Source organism: Leucoraja erinacea, chromosome 4 (assembly GCF_028641065.1).
Source record: "Leucoraja erinacea ecotype New England chromosome 4, Leri_hhj_1, whole genome shotgun sequence".
Lineage (NCBI taxonomy): Eukaryota > Metazoa > Chordata > Chondrichthyes > Rajiformes > Rajidae > Leucoraja > Leucoraja erinaceus.
Window position 1 is genome coordinate 61,447,295 of NC_073380.1, and position 22,648 is coordinate 61,469,942.

Genomic DNA, 22,648 nt, shown 5'->3' on the forward strand with positions numbered 1-22,648 from the left:
GATGGTGCACACCTGAATCTGAAGCAACAAGCAATCTGCTGGAGGAAATCAGTGGGTATTGCAGCATCTGTGGGCGGAAATGAATGGTCAACCATTCAGGTGGAAAGTATACATAGGGGCTGAGAGTGGAGAAGGGGAATCGCTGGTTCAAAGAGCGGGATAGGGTGGGGATTGTAAGACAGAAGTGTAAGATAATAAGCGAGTTCGGTATTCCGAAAAGGTCATTCGCTATAAAGAAAAAGCGAACGAAGCGCTGACTGTATAAACTGTGTATAAATTCTTATCTTTAGTCATGATTTATGTGTAAAAATATATTTAATCTGAGGAACTGGGGTGCCAGGTACCGGGAGAGCGGGGTGTAACAGCGAGATAGTGAGGGCAGATGCGAGTGGGAGACAAGAGGAGAGACTGGACCGGCGGAGAGATATTCTCGGCATTTTCGCTGCTGCACGCACACAGATCCGTGCCTCATCCGCCGCCAGGGTCGAATCTGGGTCCCCAGGGCTTCAAGTGCTGCCGAACCGCCCCGGGACCCCCCCCCCCGTCCCCCCCCCCCCCCCCCCCCCCCGAGTGTCCCATCCCCGCCCAGGGGGCGGCCGGAGACATCCGGACCAACGGGACACCAGCCTGGAGCAGCAACCCACAGTCAATGTGGAGAAAAAGCGGCAACTCCAGCCAATCTTGCTCCATCCCCTGAGGAACTCATCCCCCTGGAGCCGCACCCACCACACCCCCCCCAGTGGCCGCCGGCCAACCCCCCCCCCATCCCCCGGCTGGCTGCAAGTCCAGGGCTGCCACCACTCAAGGCCTGCGCCCCAGCTGCTGGTCAACAATGCCCGGTCATCCAGATCTGGGTCCGTGACCCCGACCCCAGACGAAACGCAAGACTACACACAACGCAGCACCACAGCTGCCGAGAATGACCTGGGCATGCACAGTCGGAATACCGAACTCGCTTATTGATGGGTCCGGATGGGGGTTAAAGGTAGACACAAAATGCTGGAGTAACTCAGCGGGATTGGCAGCATCTCTGGAGAGAAGGAATGGGTGACGTTTCGGGTCAAGATCCTTCTTCAGACATGTCAAGGGAGTGGGGGGGACAGAGATGGGGATTAAAGGTGTCGGCAAAGACAGGTCTATGATGGATGAAGGCAGACAGGATGGAGAAAAAAGGGCAATTGAAATCAGGAACTTGTATGGTGGCCTCAGGTCCCAGCGGATACTTTAAGATTATGCACTGAGATTGTCAGAGTTTGAAATCAAGGTGCTTTCGTTACTTTTAAATTAAACTGAAACATCTTTTGCTAGTTTCCAACAAATATCTTTGGTTTCCAATTACTATAACCGCAGCACGCACACACAAAATGATCAACAGTAGGGGGCGCCTCACATTGAAATGTATTATTTAACAATTCTCTCCTTCGTTAGGTTGTGACATTTTAAGGCCATTTAGAATTTGAATGCAACTGGTTATCAAGAATACAGAAAATAAATGACTGTTAAATTACTAAATTGCGCCATCTAGCGCACCACGGAAATATTTTTTTATGAAAACGAAATACTGTACTGGAAATAAAATGGAAAGATATTTAAAGGGTCTGTTTTGTCAACATTGCTGGTGCTGATAGTCTTTGAACAGCATGTGTCATTTTCTATGTGTCTATTCATCTTAAACGATATGCAGAGAAGTAATCTTCCATATGCAATTCAGCGCTCAATTCAGTGATGGTATTCACTAATATATATTAATTCCACAAGTGTGATGGATTTTACGGTTTGACGTTCAGTAAACAAGCTGGTTTTTACTGTTGTCTGATTTACAAATTGATTAAAGTAACAGGTCTGTGAGATCTGACATCACTAATGCCTTTAAAGCTTTGTGTTAGCTTGTTTCCATTTGCAGTATCCCAACTATTTTGAAATGGGACAATTTTATTTGTTGCATTTTATCTCATGAATGTTTCTCAATTTTAGACATGCGTAAATGAAACACATTAGAATCGGAGAACTCCTATCCATCGTCCTCTCGCCAGTTCTTTGAAAGTGCTCTCACTCTCCACCTCGCGGCAATATTTCATCCTTCAGGCATAAACTCGCTGCAGAAATTATGTTTCCTCCTGCTCCCTTTAGAGCTTTTGCCAATTACGTTATTTTGTTTTGCAGCTGAACATAATTTGTTCTAATTTAAAACACGATTAAAACATGTTTGAAATGCAGTTTTGCAATTCAGCAAAAGTAGTTCATCTTAATCACATCGTGCTTTGTAAGCATATCCTCTCCATCCACATTTCGGATTTTACTACCTATTAGTCCCTTCGGTAATATGAACCTCACTTAGGGAGAGGTGAAATGAAACCTCGAAGAGCCCTCAATCCAAGTTAAGACATTTAAATATTCGCATAAAAATCCTGACAGCGTTTTCTAGTTAATGCGACTCGGGCCCTGAGCAGGTTTCATGGAAACACTCTGGATATCATGTGTGTGATTGAGATGTCACGGTATTGTCAAAGTGGAGCCGTGTCGCTCGCAACAGCGTCTAAGCCTGTTTAATGATGCTTTAAGATGCTTTCCACTTTCCTGATTCTATTTGGGGATGGAACCGCTTGAATGGACAAAGAGTAGTCGTTCCCACAGTTTATCCCATTGGATTATAGCATTCAGTCAACACAGACCTTCTGCTCTCCTTGGCCTCTGCTGCCCTCCCTTCTCCACTGCCGCCTTGATTTATTACAGTCGTCCAGCTGACGGGAAGCCAGCCCCCTCCCCCTCATTCAGCTGAAACTCGCCGAAATCCCAAGAAAACAATGCTCCTTTCCCCTCGTGTTGACGGAATGATCCCTCTAACGTAAAGGAACAAGTGGCACATCCAGCACGTTAGATTAAATACAAACGCATCTCTGAAGTAAGATGACCGAGGAGGGAAAGTCGGAGAGCAAAGGAGAAATTAGCGGCAAAGATTTGGAAAAACAGCTTCGTCTTCGAGTCTGTGTCTTGACTGAAATCCTACAGACTGAGAGAGATTACGTGGGGACTCTGGAGTTCCTCGTCTCCGTAAGTTTTTCTAGCCTCTCTCCAACTGTTAAGACGTTTCATTGTCCTATTTAAGTTACAGCTACATAGGTTTTGTCAATTTAATCAGGAACCGAGAAAGCCCGGTGAACTTTCGCACTGAATGGTAGGATCTGAGAGAACACTGTTTGTTGAGGTGAAAGTATGACCGTTATAATCGCTTCTTTAATGGTTTCATATTTATTTGCTAAACATTTGATGATTAAATATTTTTCTCGTGCAGCATATAGGAGTAAAATGAAACTGAGCGAGAGCACCTTTTGATTATTCTTCATCCGCCCCCAACCCCATTAACCCGTTTCAGGAGGTTTCCCGAGTTTTAGTTATACCTGTAAACTTCACTCACTGCTCAGTCAGACAATGGCTTGTATGTTTTGAGTGCCTATTGAATGGTCCGGGTACTTCTTGCTGCCATAGTTTACGCTCTCGAGGGCTTCGACAATGTGCCGACATGATGCACAACATTTCCCATGTGGCTAATTGTCCCTCCTGATCATCGTTTCAATCAAAGATCCTATAGCTATAGGATCTTTGGTTTCAATTGAACGGAACAGTACTACTGTTCCACGTTATGGCGTGGACAACGCCGGCTCTAAAATAAACGCTCAGGTGGCTTCTGTGAAACAGCTACAGTCTCCACCACGATTTGTTTGTCGGGATTGTGCAGATGGTGGGAAACTTTGCAGAGAGGAACCCTGCGGGAAATGTTTGGAAAAGGCGATTTGGCTTTTCTGTGATTAGGGAGGAAATGACGCGAATCCTGGGAATTTGTAGTCTATTTATATACACTTTATTTCCTGATTTGCGAGCCCCCCCAAAGGACTCGGAGCGAGTCCTGACAATAGGCTGTAAACTGGTCGGCATCCTGACTGAAGGAAAAGCACAGCATATAAACGATATTATTTTGGAAGCTTTTGTAAGTTTCAGAGATACATTAAATTACTTCTTGTGACTGACAGTGCAGTGTAGAAAGACATATACTTTAGGAGTTTCAATAAGAACGTACAGCAACCGATTATCTGACCGTTCAGTAAATTGAAATATTAAACTTGACAATTCACAAATTTGTCATTCATACCTGCAAGTTGGTAGTGATTCTGAAAAGCGAGACTCTTCTAAGCCCGGCTGCAAATAAAGCTAGCTGCAGATGAATTTTGATTCATTTCGAACCAAGGAATGGACTTGAATTAATGATGTTCCAAGCAGTTGATTTTTGGTAAGCATAAGGTTTGGTTGATGGATGCCTCTAACAGTTGTATTCTTGTTTCTCAGTCTCATAATGGCGTCTTTGACTTTCATTGGCATACCTTTGGTCCTCATGTTGATAAAAGGCAATAAACGTTTCCGAAGGTGATGGGAAAGACTAGGTGCTGAGAGCTCCCTTGTGCTGCATTAAGGAGGCATTTTAAACACACCTGAACAATTACTAACACCTGTCCCAAACATTATGGTGCCCTGAAATGGGGGGAACTATGTATAAACACTTCTGTAATTTCTACATGGTGAAACCAAAATGTATAAAAATACCCTTTAATAAAACCTGACAATGAGCACTTTAACCACATATGTTTCTTTCCTATTTGAAATCTCAAATTGTGGAGTACAGAGTCAAATAAATAAATGATAAACATTATGGAGGGCACTATACATTCACTCACCAGAGGTGGCGATGAGGCGCATGGATTTGTGTCTGGCTTTCCGAGTGTGGCGTAGGGAGGAACCTATACAATCTCTGCTTCCCTACATTTGAGAACGTCTTTTTATTTGCCTATAATTAAAATCCAAATATGGTATGAAATAAAGGTTCCGTGGAATTTAAAGTAGACAATAAATTATGTGACAGAACTTGTTTTCACCCTAAACAATTTCTTCTTTGCCACTTCTCATTTCCTTCAAGTCACAGGTGTAACCAGGGTGCATGGGCTCCAATCATGTCTGTTTTTTTTGTGGAAGGAACTGCAGATGGTAGTTTACACCGAAGATAGACACAAAATGCTGGTGTAACTCGGCCGGGCAGGCAGCATCTCTGGAGAGGAATGGGTGATGTTTCGGATTGAGGCCATTCTTCAGTGATATTCGGGGAGGAGAGAGAGAGATGTATATGGAAAGGTAGGGTGCGAAAACTAAACATCAAAGGGACAAAGTTCAAGGAAAATCAACAAAAGAATAGATCATTGTCAGTCAGAAGAAAATGACAACAAAGCATACAAAGATAAAATTTAATCAGGAGGATAGTCCAACTGGTCAGAAAATAAGGATGGGGGAGGGATGGTGAGAGAGGGAAACGCAAGTGTTACTTGAAGTTAGAGAAGTTAACATCTCATAATGCTGTGTTGAAAGCTGCCCAAGTGAAATTGGAGGTGCTGTTCCTCCAATCTGCGTTGGGCTTTCTGTCATGGGTCCCATACTGATCTTTCTGTCCTGGGCCTCCTCCACAGTTGGAGTACTCTGGCATCATTCCCCAACTATTTCTTCCTCATGGACCATTGCATCAGGACTGCTCCCTGTAGAACTTGTTGACTGCATCAACTTTACTACAAATTCTACTCTGCCCTCAAATTCACTTGGACTATCTCTGGCACCTCTCTCCCCTTTCTTAACCTCTCTGTCTCCATCACAGGGAATGGACTATCTGCTAACATCTACTGCAAAACCCACTGACTCCCAGAATTCCATTGACTACATCTCTTCTCACCCTGCCTTTTTCCAGGACTCGCAATTTTTCTGTATCCACCACAACTGCTCCCAAGATGAGGCTTTCTATTCTAGGACATCTGAGATATCCTCTTAATTTTCAATAAACATCGTCTCCCCCTGCTATTGTGGATGGAGCCCTCACACCTTTCTCTTTTATGTGTCTCAAACCCGCAGGTAGAAAAATGGACAGCGTTCCTCTGGTCCTTACCTTTCATCCCACCAGCCTCTGCATTCAACACATTATTTTCGGACTTTTCCTCCATCTTCGATGTGAACCCACCACTAGTCAAATCTTCTGGTCCCCTCTGCTTTCTCCAGAGACCGCGTTCTCTGCAATTCCATTTGTTTCCTTATCGATTTCCACCTGACCTGCCTCTCTCTAGGCACTGGCACTGGCACCGCAAGAGATGTAACATCTGTCCTTGCACTTCCTTTCTTGCTTCCATCAAGGGACTCAAGCAGCCCTTTGCATGCAACTCTTTCACCCTTGCCTGTTGCATTTTGCGCTCCCGACGTGGCTTCAATAAGACCAAGCAGACTATTTTGCTCTATCTGCCAAATCCTGCTGGTCCCGGTTGTTAACCATTTCAACTCTCCTTGCCATTCCCATACTAACCTTTCAGTCATTGGCCACCACCATTGCCAGAATGAGACCTTACAAACTGGTGGAATTGCTTGGGTAGCCCACAAACCTATGGTGTAAACGTTGAATTCTCCAATTTTAAACAATAATCCCCTCTCTTTTCCACCCTGGTTCTTCACTTGAACTAAGGCTACTGAAGAATGGTCCCGACCTGAAATGTCACCTGTTGATGTTCTCCAGAGATGCTGCCTGTCCCACTGAGTTACTCCAGCTTTTTGTGTCGATCTTCGGTTTAAACCAGCATCTGTAGTTCGTTCCTATGCCACCATCTATAGTTCCTTGTGTCTACATTGGTCTTGACTGTTTGTGTGCAATGCCATCAAAGGGCATTGAGTGATACATTAAACATGTTATGTCAGTGTTCACTTTCAGTTAAGCCTTACTATTGTTACATTTAGATTATACTATTGAGTCAGCACTTGATTGTGCATATAACCTTGTTTGCACGTAAACTTAGTACAGTATAAAGATGTGGCAACATGGGAAGGTAATGTCACATCAGTACAGGAGAGATTTTGTGAATGAAGGAAATAATTCCGAGGAACAAAGTCAGATTACAGCTAGCTGCAGAACCAGGTAGCTACAGAACCAAGTTTAAATTTGGTTATGAGAAACGTATCAAAGATGTAATTGGTAATGGATTAGTTGAGCACTTGGACCAATGTGAATTGATCAGAGAGACAGCATGTACGTGACAAAAATAGACTATGCCTGGTTAATTGAGAGTTTAACTTTTGAGGAGGTCACTAACATGGTGGGTAGGAACATGATGGTTCGGAGACTCCAGAAGGCATTTGATAAGGCTTGATATAAATATTGGGCAAAAATGTTCACCTTGGTTCAACTTTCCTGCCAGTTTTTTCATAGCTCCTGATTACCCTTTTGTCTAAAAGTATCCATCTCAGTCTTGAGTATATTCAATGAATTAGTTTCCACAGATCCCCTGTGTAGGAAATTTGAAGGATTTGTGACCCGATAAGAAAAATAAAATTCCTTTTGATTTCTTAAATAGCAAATCCTCTCCCCTACTCTATTCTGAAACTATGCCACAGAGTTGAACATCCTTTCAGTATTTATGCTTGCATCAATCTGTAGTGTGCATGGTTAAGCATATATGTTACCATGGCCCAGGATTTATTGACACAGGTTGATCATACGCTGAATAATCCAACCACATTTTTGTTTGGGAGTGGAAAGAACTAATAGAAATTGCATTAATTGCAATGTGTAAAAAGAGTTGAGATACTGTATTATAATTTTGTTGCATCTCATTGTGGTATATATCATGTCTTGATTGGTAAATATGTTTGTGACTTTATTTGAAGCAGAAATAATATGCGAATGCTTCATTGAGTATAATTCCGTCTGGTAACTACGCGCTTCATCCGAGCACATTATCGCACGCATCGTGCAAACCATTTTAAACTGTCATTTGGCAACCTGAATAGCTGCCTAGGTTGCCCGGCTGGCAACAGGGAAATTTTTTTAAGTGAGAGCCCTGCAATTATAGGGTCAGGTGCATCTCCCTGCAGGGGAAAGTACCTGGGGAGGGGGTGGCTTCCCGTTCCTTCTCTCCAGAGATGCTGCCTGTCCCACTGAGTTAATCCAGCATTTTGTGTCCATCTTTGGTGTAACCCAGCATCTGCAGTTCCTTCCTACACCTTAAACAAAGGTTCATCTGTTCTATCAGGTGGGCATAGAAGATTGCTTGGGACTATTATTGGGAAATAAATTGTGCCAGGTACATTGGTGAATATTACTTAAAGAGATTAGCTAATCATTATAATGTTACTAATGGTGGAATTTAGCAGTTGCATTTTCTACATTACATCAGTAACTCTATTAAAAAAAAAAAAAAAAAAAAGTGCATCAATGCCTGTGATGTACTTTGTGACTTCAGAAAAACAACTTAAATAAATGCAAATGTTTCACCAATATCTTGCCCTTTATAATTCTGATTTCCATGGTTTAATAAAACCACTGCCCTCTATTCCTGCTTAACCTGAAGATCAGGCTTCATCCTGAATAGCTGTGCATTGCCAAGGGTAATCACATATTTATATGTTTTGAATAAACTGTTACAAGTAACTGTTTATAACCATATAACCATATAACAATTACAGCACGGAAACAGGCCATCTCAGCCCTACAAGTCCGTGCCGAACAATTTTTTTTTCCCCCTTAGTCCCACCTGCCTGCACTCATACCATAACCCTCCATTCCCTTCTCATCCATATGCCTATCCAATTTATTTTTAAATTATACCAGTGAACCTGCCTCCACCACTTCCACTGGAAGCTCATTCCACACCGCTACCACTCTCTGAGTAAAGAAGTTCCCCCTCATATTACCCCTAAACTTTTGTCCCTTAATTCTGAAGTCATGTCCTCTTGTTTGAATCCTCCCTATTCTTAAAGGGAAAAGCTTGTCCACATCAACTCTGTCTATCCCTCTCATCATTTTAAAGACCTCTATCAAGTCCCCCCTTAACCTTCTGCGCTCCAGAGAATAAAGACCTAACTTATTCAACCTATCTCTGTAACTTAGTTGTTGAAACCCAGGCAACATTCTAGTAAATCTATAACGCACTAATAGTTGGAATTTAGATTCACATTCAGCCTAATTTTTATCTATGTCTATGCAATATGTTTGGTATTTGCTCTATTGTTTATTTTCAGCTTAAATATTTAAAAATGAGATGTCTTTCCTAATGGTGTTTGCATATTTATGTAAACATCTGGGCACATCATGTTTCCTTTTTTCTGTTTTGGATGCACGACAAGCTTGTGAAACATCATCTCTGTCCAGTTTACTCAAGTTTTCCATGACAAGTCAATTAATCTACAGGATTTTGAGCTCATTTATAGTTTTTTGTACCACAATCTGAACAAACGAATTGCATAACTTTATTACTTTAATTTTTTCAAAACTCTGTACTCCCTTTCTCATTTAAATTGCTTTTGAACATTTTATTTACACCGGTCTTCAAGAAGCAATTATCACCTATTGATAGCAGGGCTCGAAATTAACGGTTGCCCGGGTGCCAATGACGACCTAAATTGCCGCAGGGCAACCTAAAAGCCCTGCCATTTTGCCCGGCTTGGCAAGCACCCGGGACACCTATCGTTTAATTCCGAGCGGGCCCCCTCTCTATCTTTCTCTCTCTCTGTAACTCTCCGTCTCTGCCCGCCATCCGTATCCGTGTCTGGGCCGCTAGGTCTCTGCTCTCCGCTCTCTGCTCTCCGCTCGCTCCTCATCCGCAGCACGGCCGGCTGCCTTACACTTTCGCACTGCGACGGCCTGCACATCCTCCCCCTGCACATGCGCACAACCACGGTCAGCACATCATCGGCCGTAGTTGTGTGGATGTGCAGCCCTGCACATGCGCACTGCCAACTAGTCGGCATCGGGCACTTTCTCCCTATTTTTGCATATCAGCAAGTATTAGATGTCCGAGTTTGTCGACATCAATATAGTCTTGGTGACAATTCCTCATCATTGACACTGGGAATGTTCTAGAATCATATAATAGTGGCAACCCAGAAATATTCCATTTGGCCAATTATGTCTTTGCTTGCTTTCCACCAGAACAACTCTCAAATTCCATTCATCAATCTTTTCCCCCCCAAAATAGTTGCATAAATTTCTCCAATGAACATTTATCTAATTTTCTCCTCAACGCCTCAATCGAACCTGCCCCCAGCACATTTGCAGGCTGTATGTTCCAAATTCTACACATATATAGAGTAAAGAAAGATTTTCCTCGTGCCTCTCTACATTTTATTTCCCGTTTATTTCACACCTGTGGCTCCGATGATTCTCTGTTCTGTATTATTTGGCTAACTTTGTATTCAGGCTATCCGCATTCATTTTATATTCAATGTTTTAACTTTTTTTTAAATGCTTGCTGTGTGGCATCCTATCAAAAGCCTTTTGGAATCTGTTTAGGTTTATTTTTGTCAGATGTACTGAGATATAGTGAAAAGATTTGCTTTGCATGCTGTCCAAACAGATGAGATGAATACAATCAAGTCAGACTTGAGTGCAATAGATCAAGGAAAGGGAAGATGCAGAATTCAAAATATAGTTCTCGGCATTGTCACACATTAGTTCTGTAAACAAAATCCAATGTCCACAATGGGTAGAGGTGAATTAGACGGTACCCTAGTTAATGGAAGGACCGTTCAGAAATCTGATATTGGAGGGGAATAAACTGTTCCTGTGTTTGGTGATGCATGCTTTCAAGCTTCTGTACCTTCTGCCAGGCTGGAGCAGAGAGGAGGTGGAATGATCGGTGTATGACAAGTCTTTGATTATGTTGCCCACTTTTCCGAGGCATCGTGAAGAATAAAAGACTTTCTGCATAGCTACTATATCTTGGGTGAGGAGCTGCAATCCTGTGCAGCCTCACCAACTTTGACAAACGTACCAATTTGTAACCTTTTTGCAAAGTATACCATTTGTTCACCTATCTACTTGCAGCACCTGCCTACTGACATTTTGTGAGTTATCACAAGAACCCCAATTTTCAACCACTTTTTCCATTTAGATAACTTAATAACTTGCCCTTTGAATCCACTGACTCGTGTGCACAACCTCACACTTTTCCACATTAAACTCCACTTGCGAGTTTGTGTCCTCTCACACAATCTACTTTTAACCCGTTGCAGAACGACAAAGTCTTCATCACAACTTGCTCTTCAAATAATTTTTGTGAGATTAACTAACTTGGATAGCTTGCATTCTGCTCTCATCTGAGGGTATTGATATAAATAGTTTCCTGGATACTCTACCGGTTATGTCCTTCCAAACTGCTGACATTCATTCCAACTCTCAGCATTCTCTAGGATAAACAATTTTCAATCCATGTTAACACACTTCCTCCAGTACACCAACCTTTTATGTGGCACCTTGGTGAATGCTTTTTGGAAATCCAAACGCATCACCACTACATGTTCCCCTACATCTACTCGGCTTGTAACATTCTCAAAGAACTCAAACAAGACATTGGTAGTGGCTGCACTTGGAGTATTGTTCAGTTTTGCTGCCAAAGGAAATATGCTATTGAGCTTAAAGAGTGCAGAGACGATTGATGAAGATGTTATCATCTTCTTGAGGGCCTGAGGTTTTGAGGGAGATTGAGCAAGATAATACTTTATTCTTTGGAACTCCTTGGTACTTTACCAATTGGTACATGGTACCAATTCCCTGGTACTTTACTCTTGTGGAACTTGGAGTCAGTATTCTGCTCAGCAACTAGATTCTCGACTTCCGAACAAACAGACCACAATTGGTGAGGACAGTTGACAGATGATCCTCTACGATAATCCTCAACATTGGTGCTCCGCAGAGATGCATTCTCAACCCCCTTCTTTACTCTTTATACACTCATGATTGTGCAGTGAAATACCAATTCGACTGAATTTTAAAGTTTGCAGTCGATACCGGCCAGATATTAAATAATGTGGAGACGGAGTACAGGAAGGCGATTGAGAACCTCGTAACCTGGTGCCATGACAACAATCTCTCCCTCAATGTCAGCAGGACAAAGGCGATTATGATTGATTTGAGGAAGCAATACTGTGCACACTGCAAGGGCAGCACGGTGGAGCAGCGGTAGAGAATGCAGCACCGGAGACCCAGGTTCGATCCTGACTATGGGTGTTGTTTGTACATTCACCCTGCGTGGGTTTTCTCCAAGATCTTGTTTCCTCCCACACTCCAAAAACGTACAGGTATGTAGGTTAATTGGCTTGGTAAATGTAAAAAAAAATAGTTCCTAGTGGGTGTAGGATAGTGCTAATGTGCGAGGATCGCTGGTCAGAGCAGACCTGGTGGGCCGAAAGGGCCTGTTTCCGCGCTGTATCTCTAAACCAAAACTAAACTAAATACACATTCCGGTAACATTAATGGCACCGTAGTTGAGGTAGTCAAAAATTTCAAAGTCATGGGAATAAACATCACCAGCAATGTTCGCTGGACCAACCACATCGAAAATACGGCCAAGAGGGCACACCAACACTCTACTTCCTTAGAAGGAATAGGAAGTTCAGCATGTCCCAACAACCCTCACCAAATGCCACCGATGTGCTGTGGAAAGCATTTTATCAAGGTGCATCACAGCATGGTTTGGGCGTAGCTTCAAAACTGCAAAAAATTGCAAAGAGTTGTGTACGGAGCCCACACTATCACGCACACCAACCGCCCTTTCCTTGACTCCTTGTACAGTCACGCTGCCTCTGCAAAGTCACCAGCATAATCAAGGACGAGTCACACCCCGGTTACTCCCTCTTCTCTCTCCCATCAGGCAAGATGTGCAGAAGTTTGAAAACTCACACCTCCAGATTCAGGGACAGCTACTTCCCAGCTGTTATCAGGCAACTGAACCATCCTATCACCAGCTAGAGTGAAATCCTGACCTCCCATCTACCTCATTGGAAACCTTTGAATTATCTTTAATTGGACTTTATCAGACTTTATCTTGCACAGAAGATTGTACCCTTTATCCTTGTTTACTGTGTGGATGGCTTGATTGTAATCATGGAGTCTTCTTTGACTGGATAGCACGCGACAAGAAACTTTTTACCGTGACGATAGTAAACTAATAATAAATTTACCTAAACACTGCCACCAATTCACGTCATATGCATAAGTGTATTCTGCTCTAAGTACACGTTCCAAATTATAAGGGAACCAGAAATGTTGTTAAATTACAACTCGAGTTAACACACACGAGCAGGAGTCTTTATCCCTAATTATTTCTTTAAGATATCTTATTGTTGATTGTTAATGACCTGTTTGGTGAAATGCTATTGCTGGAACTAATTAAAATTAGAAAACTCACTGCACCACCATAGTAGGGTAGACAAAAAATGCTGGAGAAACTCAGTGGGTGAGGCAGCATCCATGGAGAGAAGGAATAGGTGATGTTTCAGGTCGAGACCCTTCTTCAGACTGATGTCGGGGGGAGGGGTGGGAAAAAGAAGGCTTGTGGGAGAGCTGGGTAGGGGAAGGTGGGAGAAAGGAAGGACTATCTGAAATTAGAAAAGTCAATGTTCATACCTCTGGGGTGTAAACTACCTAAGCGAAATATGAGGTGCTGCTCCTCCAATTTGTGCTGGGCCTCACTCTAGCAATGGAGGAGGCCCAGGACACAAAGGTCAGATTTGGAATGGGAGGGTGAGTTGAAGTGCTGAGCCACAGGGAGATCAGGTTGGTTAATGCAAACTGTGCGGAGGTGTTGGGCGAAGTGATCGCCAAGCCTGTGCTTGGTCTTGCCGATGTAGAGAAGTTGGCACCTAGAACAGCAGTAGATGAGGTTGGAGGAGGTGCAGGTGAATAGTTGTTATTTTCCACCAACACTTCGAGGTCTCCTGTATTTCTGGTTTATCTTTCTTGTTAGAATTTGATATCAATAGACTGAAATAAAAATGGCAAAATATTTTCCCTCACATTAATCTTATCACACTCTCATGGTAATTATTCAATGTTATTATTTTGTAGAGGAACCTTTTTCATTTATTAAATTCAAACAACAATAAAATGAAATCTGACATTTTTGAAATGTTATGAAGTCTGCTGGAGAATAGCGGGACTGCCATTTGTGGGCTGTTTTGCTTAATGTAGGATCATGGTACTCGTGAGAATAACCTTAAATTTTGAAGCAAAGAAGTGAAGAACTGGGAAATGTAGGTTGCACAACATGTGTATATTTAAGGTATCCAATGAAATTCTGCACACTGCAATGCACATCATGATGGTTCAGTGATTAAAGTGAGAACAAATGTTGAAACTGTGTATCAAGTCTGAATGTTATATGATAATATATGATAGGTCTGACAGCAAGTGCTTGATTTGTGCTACTACCAAGTATATTACTTCCTGCAAAAAGGATATAACATCATTACAGTTATGCAAAAGGCAAGGTGATACAAAATCATTCTTTTCACCTTAATAGTTTCCCCGAGGAACTGGATGGAGTATGATTTGTTTGAGAGCAGTGGATCAGGGAAGAATAGATACTGAATTTGAGTTAAAATAATAGGTTCATAGATCGATTACGTCAATATTTAAAATATAAATGATCTTAGTCTTCACTACATTATTGTGCTTTATGATTCTTTGTTGGTGTCCAACTTCTGACTAGGTAATTGGTGTCTGAAAGTCAGACCATTTACTATGACAGGGAACTAATCGGGTCTGGCTCAAATTGAACTTTAATAATGTGGACGGTGAGAGCTGCACTTGCATATAAATATTTAAGAATTTCCATGGCAATGAAAAGGATAAGCAGGCAGAGAAACCCAGACTTGTCTCATAAGCATTGCAAATTATTGGCATAAGATATAATGCTCAAGGTCATTTTTGTAACTTTCTTTTTCCAGACTTTTTTAATATGACGTATTGGGAATCTAGCTTCAAGGATTGGTCACTGAACAGGGATGAATTGCGTTGCTGAGTATGATTTGAGCATTAGTGTTTGCAAGTTATTGGAGCTTAGAAGGTAGAATGCTTTGTGCTGCTCATGGTATTAGTTGGACAGGGACTGAGGCGTAGCCAGAGTCTAAAAATGAAACTAGTTCAGTTAATATTAAAATCCTGCTTTCAGAACTGGCGTAAAATTGCATTTCTGTCAGTGAATACTAAAATTACCAACAGGTATGTAATAAATTGAGCCTGAGTCTTTCCCCCAGAGTAAGGGAATCGATAACCAGATGACTTGGGTTTAAGGTGAGAGGAGAAAGATTTAATAGGAACCTGAGAGGAAACGTTTCATAAGGAGGGCACTGGGTATATGGAGCGAGCTACCAGAGGAGGTAGTTGCACACAGTACTCTGTAGGAGTTGAAATATGTTCATAACATAGACTTGGAAATTATATATGTGGTTAATAGAATAGCGCACCAATTGGCTCCACATTGACATGGAGCTTGTGGAGGTAAGGCCCCAGTTGATGGTACCAGTGATTGCACTCATGTTTTGCAGTACTGTTGCTGATTTTTCTCTCATGCCTCCTTTCATTTTGCTTGAGCTCAGCAGTTAAATACAGTAATTGAAGCAATTTACAAGCAAACTCCATCACTAATTTTAAATTGACTTGCCAGGAATGCTTCAGAGCCGCTTAAGAGTTCTCTTCTACATAAAGCTGAATGTGAATGGAATGAATTAACAATGGGCTAGAATTTCAGCTGAAGATTGAGAATCCTTACTATTATAAAAAGGGCCTTATTTGCATGCTGAGTACATCTTTTATGAAACCCCTGAGTATTCTGTGTGACAGCAGTGTGAACGTTTAGCTGGAAATTTGCGTGGGAGAGAGTTTTAAGTGGAGACCGAGTGTGATTGTGGAATGTGACATTTCCTGGTCTCTGCACACCCGATTCTTGATCCATTTGGAAATTTTAACTCATTATGATAATATTTGCAGCAGACTTGATCTATTTCTCACTTTAATTACATTTTCTTAAAAGGTCTTGACTTTTATGTTGCACACTTTAATTACTTGCTAAGTTTCTTTTATGTTTCTTTAAATTGTGATTTATAAAATGGTTCCCACCAGGTACCACCTTGTCCCCTTCATTTGCCACTGAATCAAGCTAAACATGATAACCTGCAGTTCAACCTTGACCTGCGTTTTGATCCCCACATTCTCATCATTGACAAAGTCTGCATGTTCACCTACACAGCATTGTTTGCCTTCCCTTCTATCTCAGCCTTTCACAATTTAATCCACTTTGTCAACACAGTTGGGATTATGCCCTTTGTTCCATCTTTGTAAACCCAAGTGTGTCCAAAGGGGATCTCCATGTATGTACTTACTTAATATATTCCATTGTTTCTCAAGGTTGCTGATCCACATGGGCTTGTTTTGCTCAATGCAAATTCAAAATCTTTGTCGTTATGTGGAGTGTCTTTTTTGGTTTTGCCACAAGAGATCCATATTTCCTTAATCGCTATATCCTCTAATAGCCACATAACACGGAAATAAACAGGCCCTTTGGGCCAATTTATCCATTACAACCACGAAGGTCCATTTAAACCAATCCCCTTTACCTGCATTTGGCCTTTATTCCTCTAAACCTTGCCTATCTGTTTACCTGTCCAAGTGTCTTTTAGATGCTGCCTCACCTTCCCCCTCTGGAAGCTCATCCCATATACACAATATACTCCTGAATGATCAATTCTTAACTTCTGGCCTTTGATGTGATGTTCTTTCCTAACATATTCTAGGTTAGTTACGTTTATTATTGTCACATGTACTGTACTAATGAAAAGCTTTATATTGCTTGATATCCAAATAAAAGACTAGACATGATTATAATCAAGCCGTCTACATTGCACAGATAAAGTATAAAGTGTATCATTGATGGTCGAATTGTTATTCATCTTAATCCAATTCCATGGTGATGGTGCAGTGGTGAGGTTACCAAACTAATTATTCTGAAAGCTTGAGTGACAATTCAGATTCTCGTTCAAATCGCACTGCTGCAACTCTGGTGTTTATATTTAATTATCTGGAATTTCAGGTGAAAGAAATGCCAACTATTCTTGGTAATGAGAACTATTGATTGTCGTAAAAATTCTTTTGGCTTACCCATGTCCTTCAGGGATGGGATTTTGCCATTCTTACCCAGTCTAGTGTACATGTGACTCCAGACCTTTTCCAAATGATTGACTCTAAAACACCCTCTGCATGGCCCAGTAAGCCACTCAGTCGTACCAATATTGATACTTTTAAGTAAAGAAGGGAATAAAGCTGGGCGGACCATTCAACGTCAACCAAAACACTGAATCTGGACCAGGCACTGCCATCAGGGCAGGCAAGGTAGGCACTGCCTACCCTGATTAAAATTATAAAATGGTAATTATTAAATATAAATAGTAAAGGCATGGGAGAATTATGCCTACCTAAGAGATTGATCTTGGCTAACAACCTATCCTTCAGCTTCCAAGATGCAGGTAAATTTTTTTCCTGCATCTTGGTATAGATCTCTTAGGTAGGCATAACTCTCCGTGCCTTTCATCCACAGTAAATGTAATATGCGAAAGTATGTGCAGCCCACGTGCCGTCGACGCTGCTTCAAACCTTCAATGATAGGGGGAGCTGAAGGCAGCCGAAATTCTGCCTTTGCACCGTGGACTGCGTACTACGCATGCACAGCAGCGTACTGCGCATGAGCAGCGCATGTTTCTTGGCGGGTTTTTCAAACGTGGATTGCCATTACCTTAACAGTATCTTAAGAAACAAAGAGAGAAGAATGGAGTTTGTGTACAAATAATGTGGTAAGTAAATTTCTTTGAGCTATATGTTTTTAAATACCGTATTTCTCGACAATGAAGACGCTATTTTTTACCCGAAAATAATGCGTAAAAATTTACCTGCATCTTGGAAGCCGAAGGATAGGTTGTTAGCCAAGATGGATAGACTTAGCTATCCCCCAGTACAATAACATTAAGAATGATGTTGTTGCACTGAGGGATAGCCAAGGCTATCACTCATTGCTGGCAGCTGATGGGAAGCGGCTGTAAAAGGACAGCGCCACTGGGGGGGGGGGGGACAGTTCCTTTCACAGCGTGTAGGGAGTCTGGCCTGGGGTATAGTTCCGGGGAGGGCAGGAGTGTTGAGAATGAGGGGTCAGGGATCATACCAGAAACTCACGCGCGCACCCGTGCCGCAACACTCCGGTCCCCAACATTGAAAGACACGGACCGGGCAGTGTCACCCAGCGCAGCAAGTGAGGCAATGTCCTGGTCCCGGCGGCATTTGAAATTTAAGGATTTGTGGGAAGCGGCTGACATGAGCGAGGCCGGCCAGCGGCAGGTGAGAGATGTTCAGATGGAGAGCACTGCCAGAGGTGAGCGGGCCGGCAGAAGGCGCTGAGGTCCCGGCGGCTGCTCGGAGTCACCCGAGCTACTTCCCTCCCCAGCCATAATTCGGTGGCTCTGCGCCCGGAGTGCCTTGGCAGCAGTGAGTGGTGAACTACTGGCATGATCCCCGACCCCCTCCTTCTCGACGCTCCTGCCCTCCCCGCAACTTTACCCCGCCAGACTCCCCACACGCTGTGAAAGGAACTCTCGCCCCAATTGGTCCCTTGAACTAGTATTGTCATTCAATAAGATAACAACTGATTCAACTTGTCCCGGTGTGCTCCTGTTTTTCCCACCATTTCTCCACCTGCCATCACCCTCCACCCCCAATCCATTCAGTAATTCAGAATGAAGGAGATTTGGAAATCTTGGACAAATTGAATTTTCACTTTCTTTATTTTTATTTTTTTGAGCGTGAGAAATTCTATGTCCCGCCAGCCTTCTTTCAAAATTTAGCAACTCAAGATGGGTGTGCATCTTTGACACAGGTGTGTCTTCATTGCCGGGAATACTGTACTTTTTTAAGAGATATGGCTTTTGAAGGCTTTATAAAAGTTGACTGACAGCTTACGGAGAACAATCTGCGCATGCGTGGTTTAAGATTTTTTAAAAGCCGACTGACTGCCTACCCTGAGTAATTACTCACAGCACATGCTTGATCTGGACAGGCTCAGCCAAGTCGACCTTGCAAAGTGTTTCTCACAGACGTCCGGGAACTGCTGTCTAAAAGGTAGACCATTATACAGACTAGTTCAAGCAGTACTCTGACATCGCTGTTCCTACAGAATCAAGCCTTACCTTTGTTTATTTGGTTCAGTAATAATCTAGTTTGCTTCCTCACTATTTCTCTGAAACAATAAATGGAATGAGCTGCTTCTTGGCATTATACCAAACTTGAAGATGTCACCGATTTTTTTTTTAAAGCCACTTTTCACATTGTTCTCACTTACACATGGTTTATTTCTTCCTTCTATTCCTCTTTTTGGATGTCTTCATCTCTGTATCAAGTGATGGGTTAGACAGAAACATTCATGCTTCCAGAGATACCCTGAAAACATTTCCTACCACATGACCTCCTGAAAGGTTTCAATTCTCCCAATTCTTCTATCTCCATTGCATTTACTCTGATGATAACATATTCCAGATAAATACCTTGATGTCTTCCTTCTTCCTCACCCGTGGCTTCTCTTCTAAAAGGATCAGTGTTATTGTGCCTGTCAAACGTAATGTGAAAGAGACTGTATGGTTGTAACATTTTTACCATCAGAGTCTAAGCTCCATCCTAAGACTCCAGCACTTAATCTAAATTGACAGCTTGGTTGAGTTCTGATTAAAGATTGTATTGTCAAATGTGTTACTTTGCAAATTAGATTTTGATCGAAGATTCTATCTGCTTGTTCAGATGAACAACCCCCATGGCACTTCTATAATATGGTGTTTATTAGATATTATTTTCCATGAGCTTGATTCTGATAATGCCATTATTTTACATGGAATAGAGTTAAGGTTAATAGGCCTTTTGTTGCCTTTGGCTGTATTATCCTCCTCTACGAATATCGTGCTTAATCTACTTGAATTTCCCCAAGGTCCATTCATCTCTAATAATGGTTGTCAACGGCAATGGATATCATCCAGCCATGGCGATATGCTTCCTATAAACCTTGTTAGTCTGTCTAGGATTTCCATTTCATTTATATTAAAAGCATTATTTTTATTTAGACAGCCTCTGTTTGGTTGTTTGGAGCCAACATGTTACCTGTGACTTTTCTCGTGAAAACTGGATACTTCATTTCAAAATTGCGCTTGTGTTCATTTTGATCTAACAGTCCGACCTCGGTTTACAAAAGGTAAAAGGTTCCTGGCAAATGAGTAATTCCGTGAAGTTTTGTAATTTTAAAATGCAGAGTGAAATGCATTATAAGTATTTCATTAAAGTTCATACTCGTGGGTGGAGTCTTATAACTGAAATAGATTTGTAAATTCAAGATCCCATCCCAAAAAATCAATAAACCGAATATGTGTAAAATGAGGTATGCATGTATTTTATTATTTATATAGTTTAGATCTCTATCTGTCCCCTAGCAGTGGTGCCCAAAGAGGACATGGAGTGAATATTCCCCAAGAACCTCTAGTTGATATTACAAATTCACATGTGGAGTGATACGCTCGCACTAACTCATCATCTGTTTCTCTGTGGGGTTTGAATTAAAAGTGGTTGAACTAAGTGCCTGTTAAAAAACTGTTTCTGTTCGAGGGACAGATGTTGAGCTTGTTACACAAAGGTGTAAGTTGGAGGGCAATATTCTGAGATGTTGCAATTCACATGCTCACCAGAGGTCTGTGATCTAATTTCAGGTATGTGTAAATCATTCACAGGTTAAAAATGCACCAAAAATATGTGGGTTTGTTGGCCATAACTCCGTTTCCCTCAGAAACCAATCTTACACACGTGTAAGTTCATTACCCTGTGAAAACCATTGAAACAATTCTACACTTTTGAAAATTAATTTTCAAAAAATTGATAATATTTCACTGTAAAGTTGATCTTACGTATATGCTCGTCTTGGAGAGTATTTTCTCCATGTTGGGTCATTTCACTATTTACTGTTTAGGCGTACCATTTAAAATAAGGCTCAAAGTTTTGATTAGTTAAATCAATCCTTATTACACTGGTCTTGCTATTCATATTAAACCTGTTTTTTTTTCCCCGTTATAATTTAAACTTTAACATCAGTCAAGTCGAGTTTATTATCATATGCACAAGTATGATGAAATACGGGGAAAATGAAAATCTTGATTGAGCCAGCATTCCACATGTATTCTACGATACAATGAGAACAAAAGACTATGCCAAAACAAATTTTGTAAAAATACATAATTGGTTAACAGGTCCATGTTATTCCTAGAGTTGGTCCACTGTGTTCCGTTGCAAAGGTTGGATAACTCTTGCAGATCGGTTCAATAACTTGATTTTTGTAGGAAAGTAGTTTTCCTGAACCTGGTGCTGTGAGACTTCAGGTTTCTGTACCTTCTGCTTGATGGTAACAGCAAGAAGAGGGCATGACTCGGATGATGGGGAACTTTAATAATAATAATAATAATGTTTATTTATATAGCACTTTTCAACAAAACCAGTATTTGAACCAAAGTGCTTTACAGAGATTGATTAAATTAATTGAACAGATCAAATGTCAATAAATCGATACAAAACAAAAAAGAGAAAAAGAAAAAAGACACAGAACAGTACACTATAGAAATCAACATGAAACGTCCCCCCACAGCAGAATTCACTGTGAGGGAAGGCACTAAAAATATCCAGTTCTCCTCATCATAGTCCACCCGAGGTCGGGGTCTATATGTGGCCTCCTCAGCCAACTCGATGTTCTCAGGCCCTCCGCCACGAAGCTGGATCATCGTCGTCGGGTGAACATTCTTCAGCGGCCTGGACTGAAGCGGCCGCTTCCTCCCTGAAGACTGCAATGTCCAAAGTTCTCAGGCCACGCTGGCCGGACCTCTGACACTGGCGAACTCGGATACCAGGCCCCGCGGTGTTGAAATCCACCTGGACGCTCTCTCAGCCAGTCGGCGTTCCCAGTGCCCCAGAGCTTACCGGAAGGCGACCCGTAAGGCATCGCCCGCTCCGTGTTTGTTGGTGTCCCAGCATCTGCACCGCCGGTGAAGCTGTAGTCCCGGCAGGAAATCGTCACTCCAGCGCTGCTCCAGCTCGATGGTAGGCCGCACAGAGAGGCCGAAGAAGCGGTTCGGAAGAAAACCGCTCTCTCCGACCAGGTAGGACTGGGATTAAAACAGTTTCCCCCCCTTCCCCCCCCCCCCCCCCCCACCACATAAAAGAAGACTTCCAATGAACATTTTTCACAACAGGACTAAAAAAATAAAAATAAAAAAAGGGAGAAAGGACGGACTGCAGGAGGAGCAGCCATACACAACGGCGCATCACTCCCGCAGTCCACCATCTTGTATAAATTAATGATGAATGCCACCTTCTTGAGACAAAGCCTCATGTAGATGCTTTCAGTGATGGGATGGGCTATGCCCAGGATTAACTAAGGTTGAGTCCACCATTCTCTCCACCTTTGCATTCATGTTTGTTGGGTTTACCATAACTGGCCATGATGCCTCCAGGCAGCCTACTTTCTACAGTGCTTCTGTAAACGTTTGTTTTTGTGTTCAGTGATATGCTGAATCACTTTAAACTTTGATGAATATAGACGCACCCGGCAGACCTACTTTGTGATTATGCCTTTGTGCTGGGCTTGGGACATGCCATCTGACATGTTAACACCCAGAAATTTGAAACTGCGAACTCACTCCATCATCGAGTCTCCATGAAAGCTGACACGTGGTCTCCTGG

General features: G+C 42.1%; 1 protein-coding gene across 1 annotated transcript in view; it reads left to right on the forward strand.

Annotated features, from left to right (window-relative positions):
- The first annotated feature begins 1,440 nt into the window (after window positions 1–1,440).
- The window catches only part of prex2 (phosphatidylinositol-3,4,5-trisphosphate-dependent Rac exchange factor 2), a 317,095-nt gene continuing 295,887 nt past the window's right edge, over window positions 1,441–22,648 (forward strand). Inside the window, exon 1 of the mRNA XM_055634430.1 lies at window positions 1,441–3,051. Coding sequence (XP_055490405.1) covers window positions 2,908–3,051 — 144 coding nt within the window. The 5' untranslated portion in view covers window positions 1,441–2,907. The remainder of the gene's footprint in view (window positions 3,052–22,648) is intronic.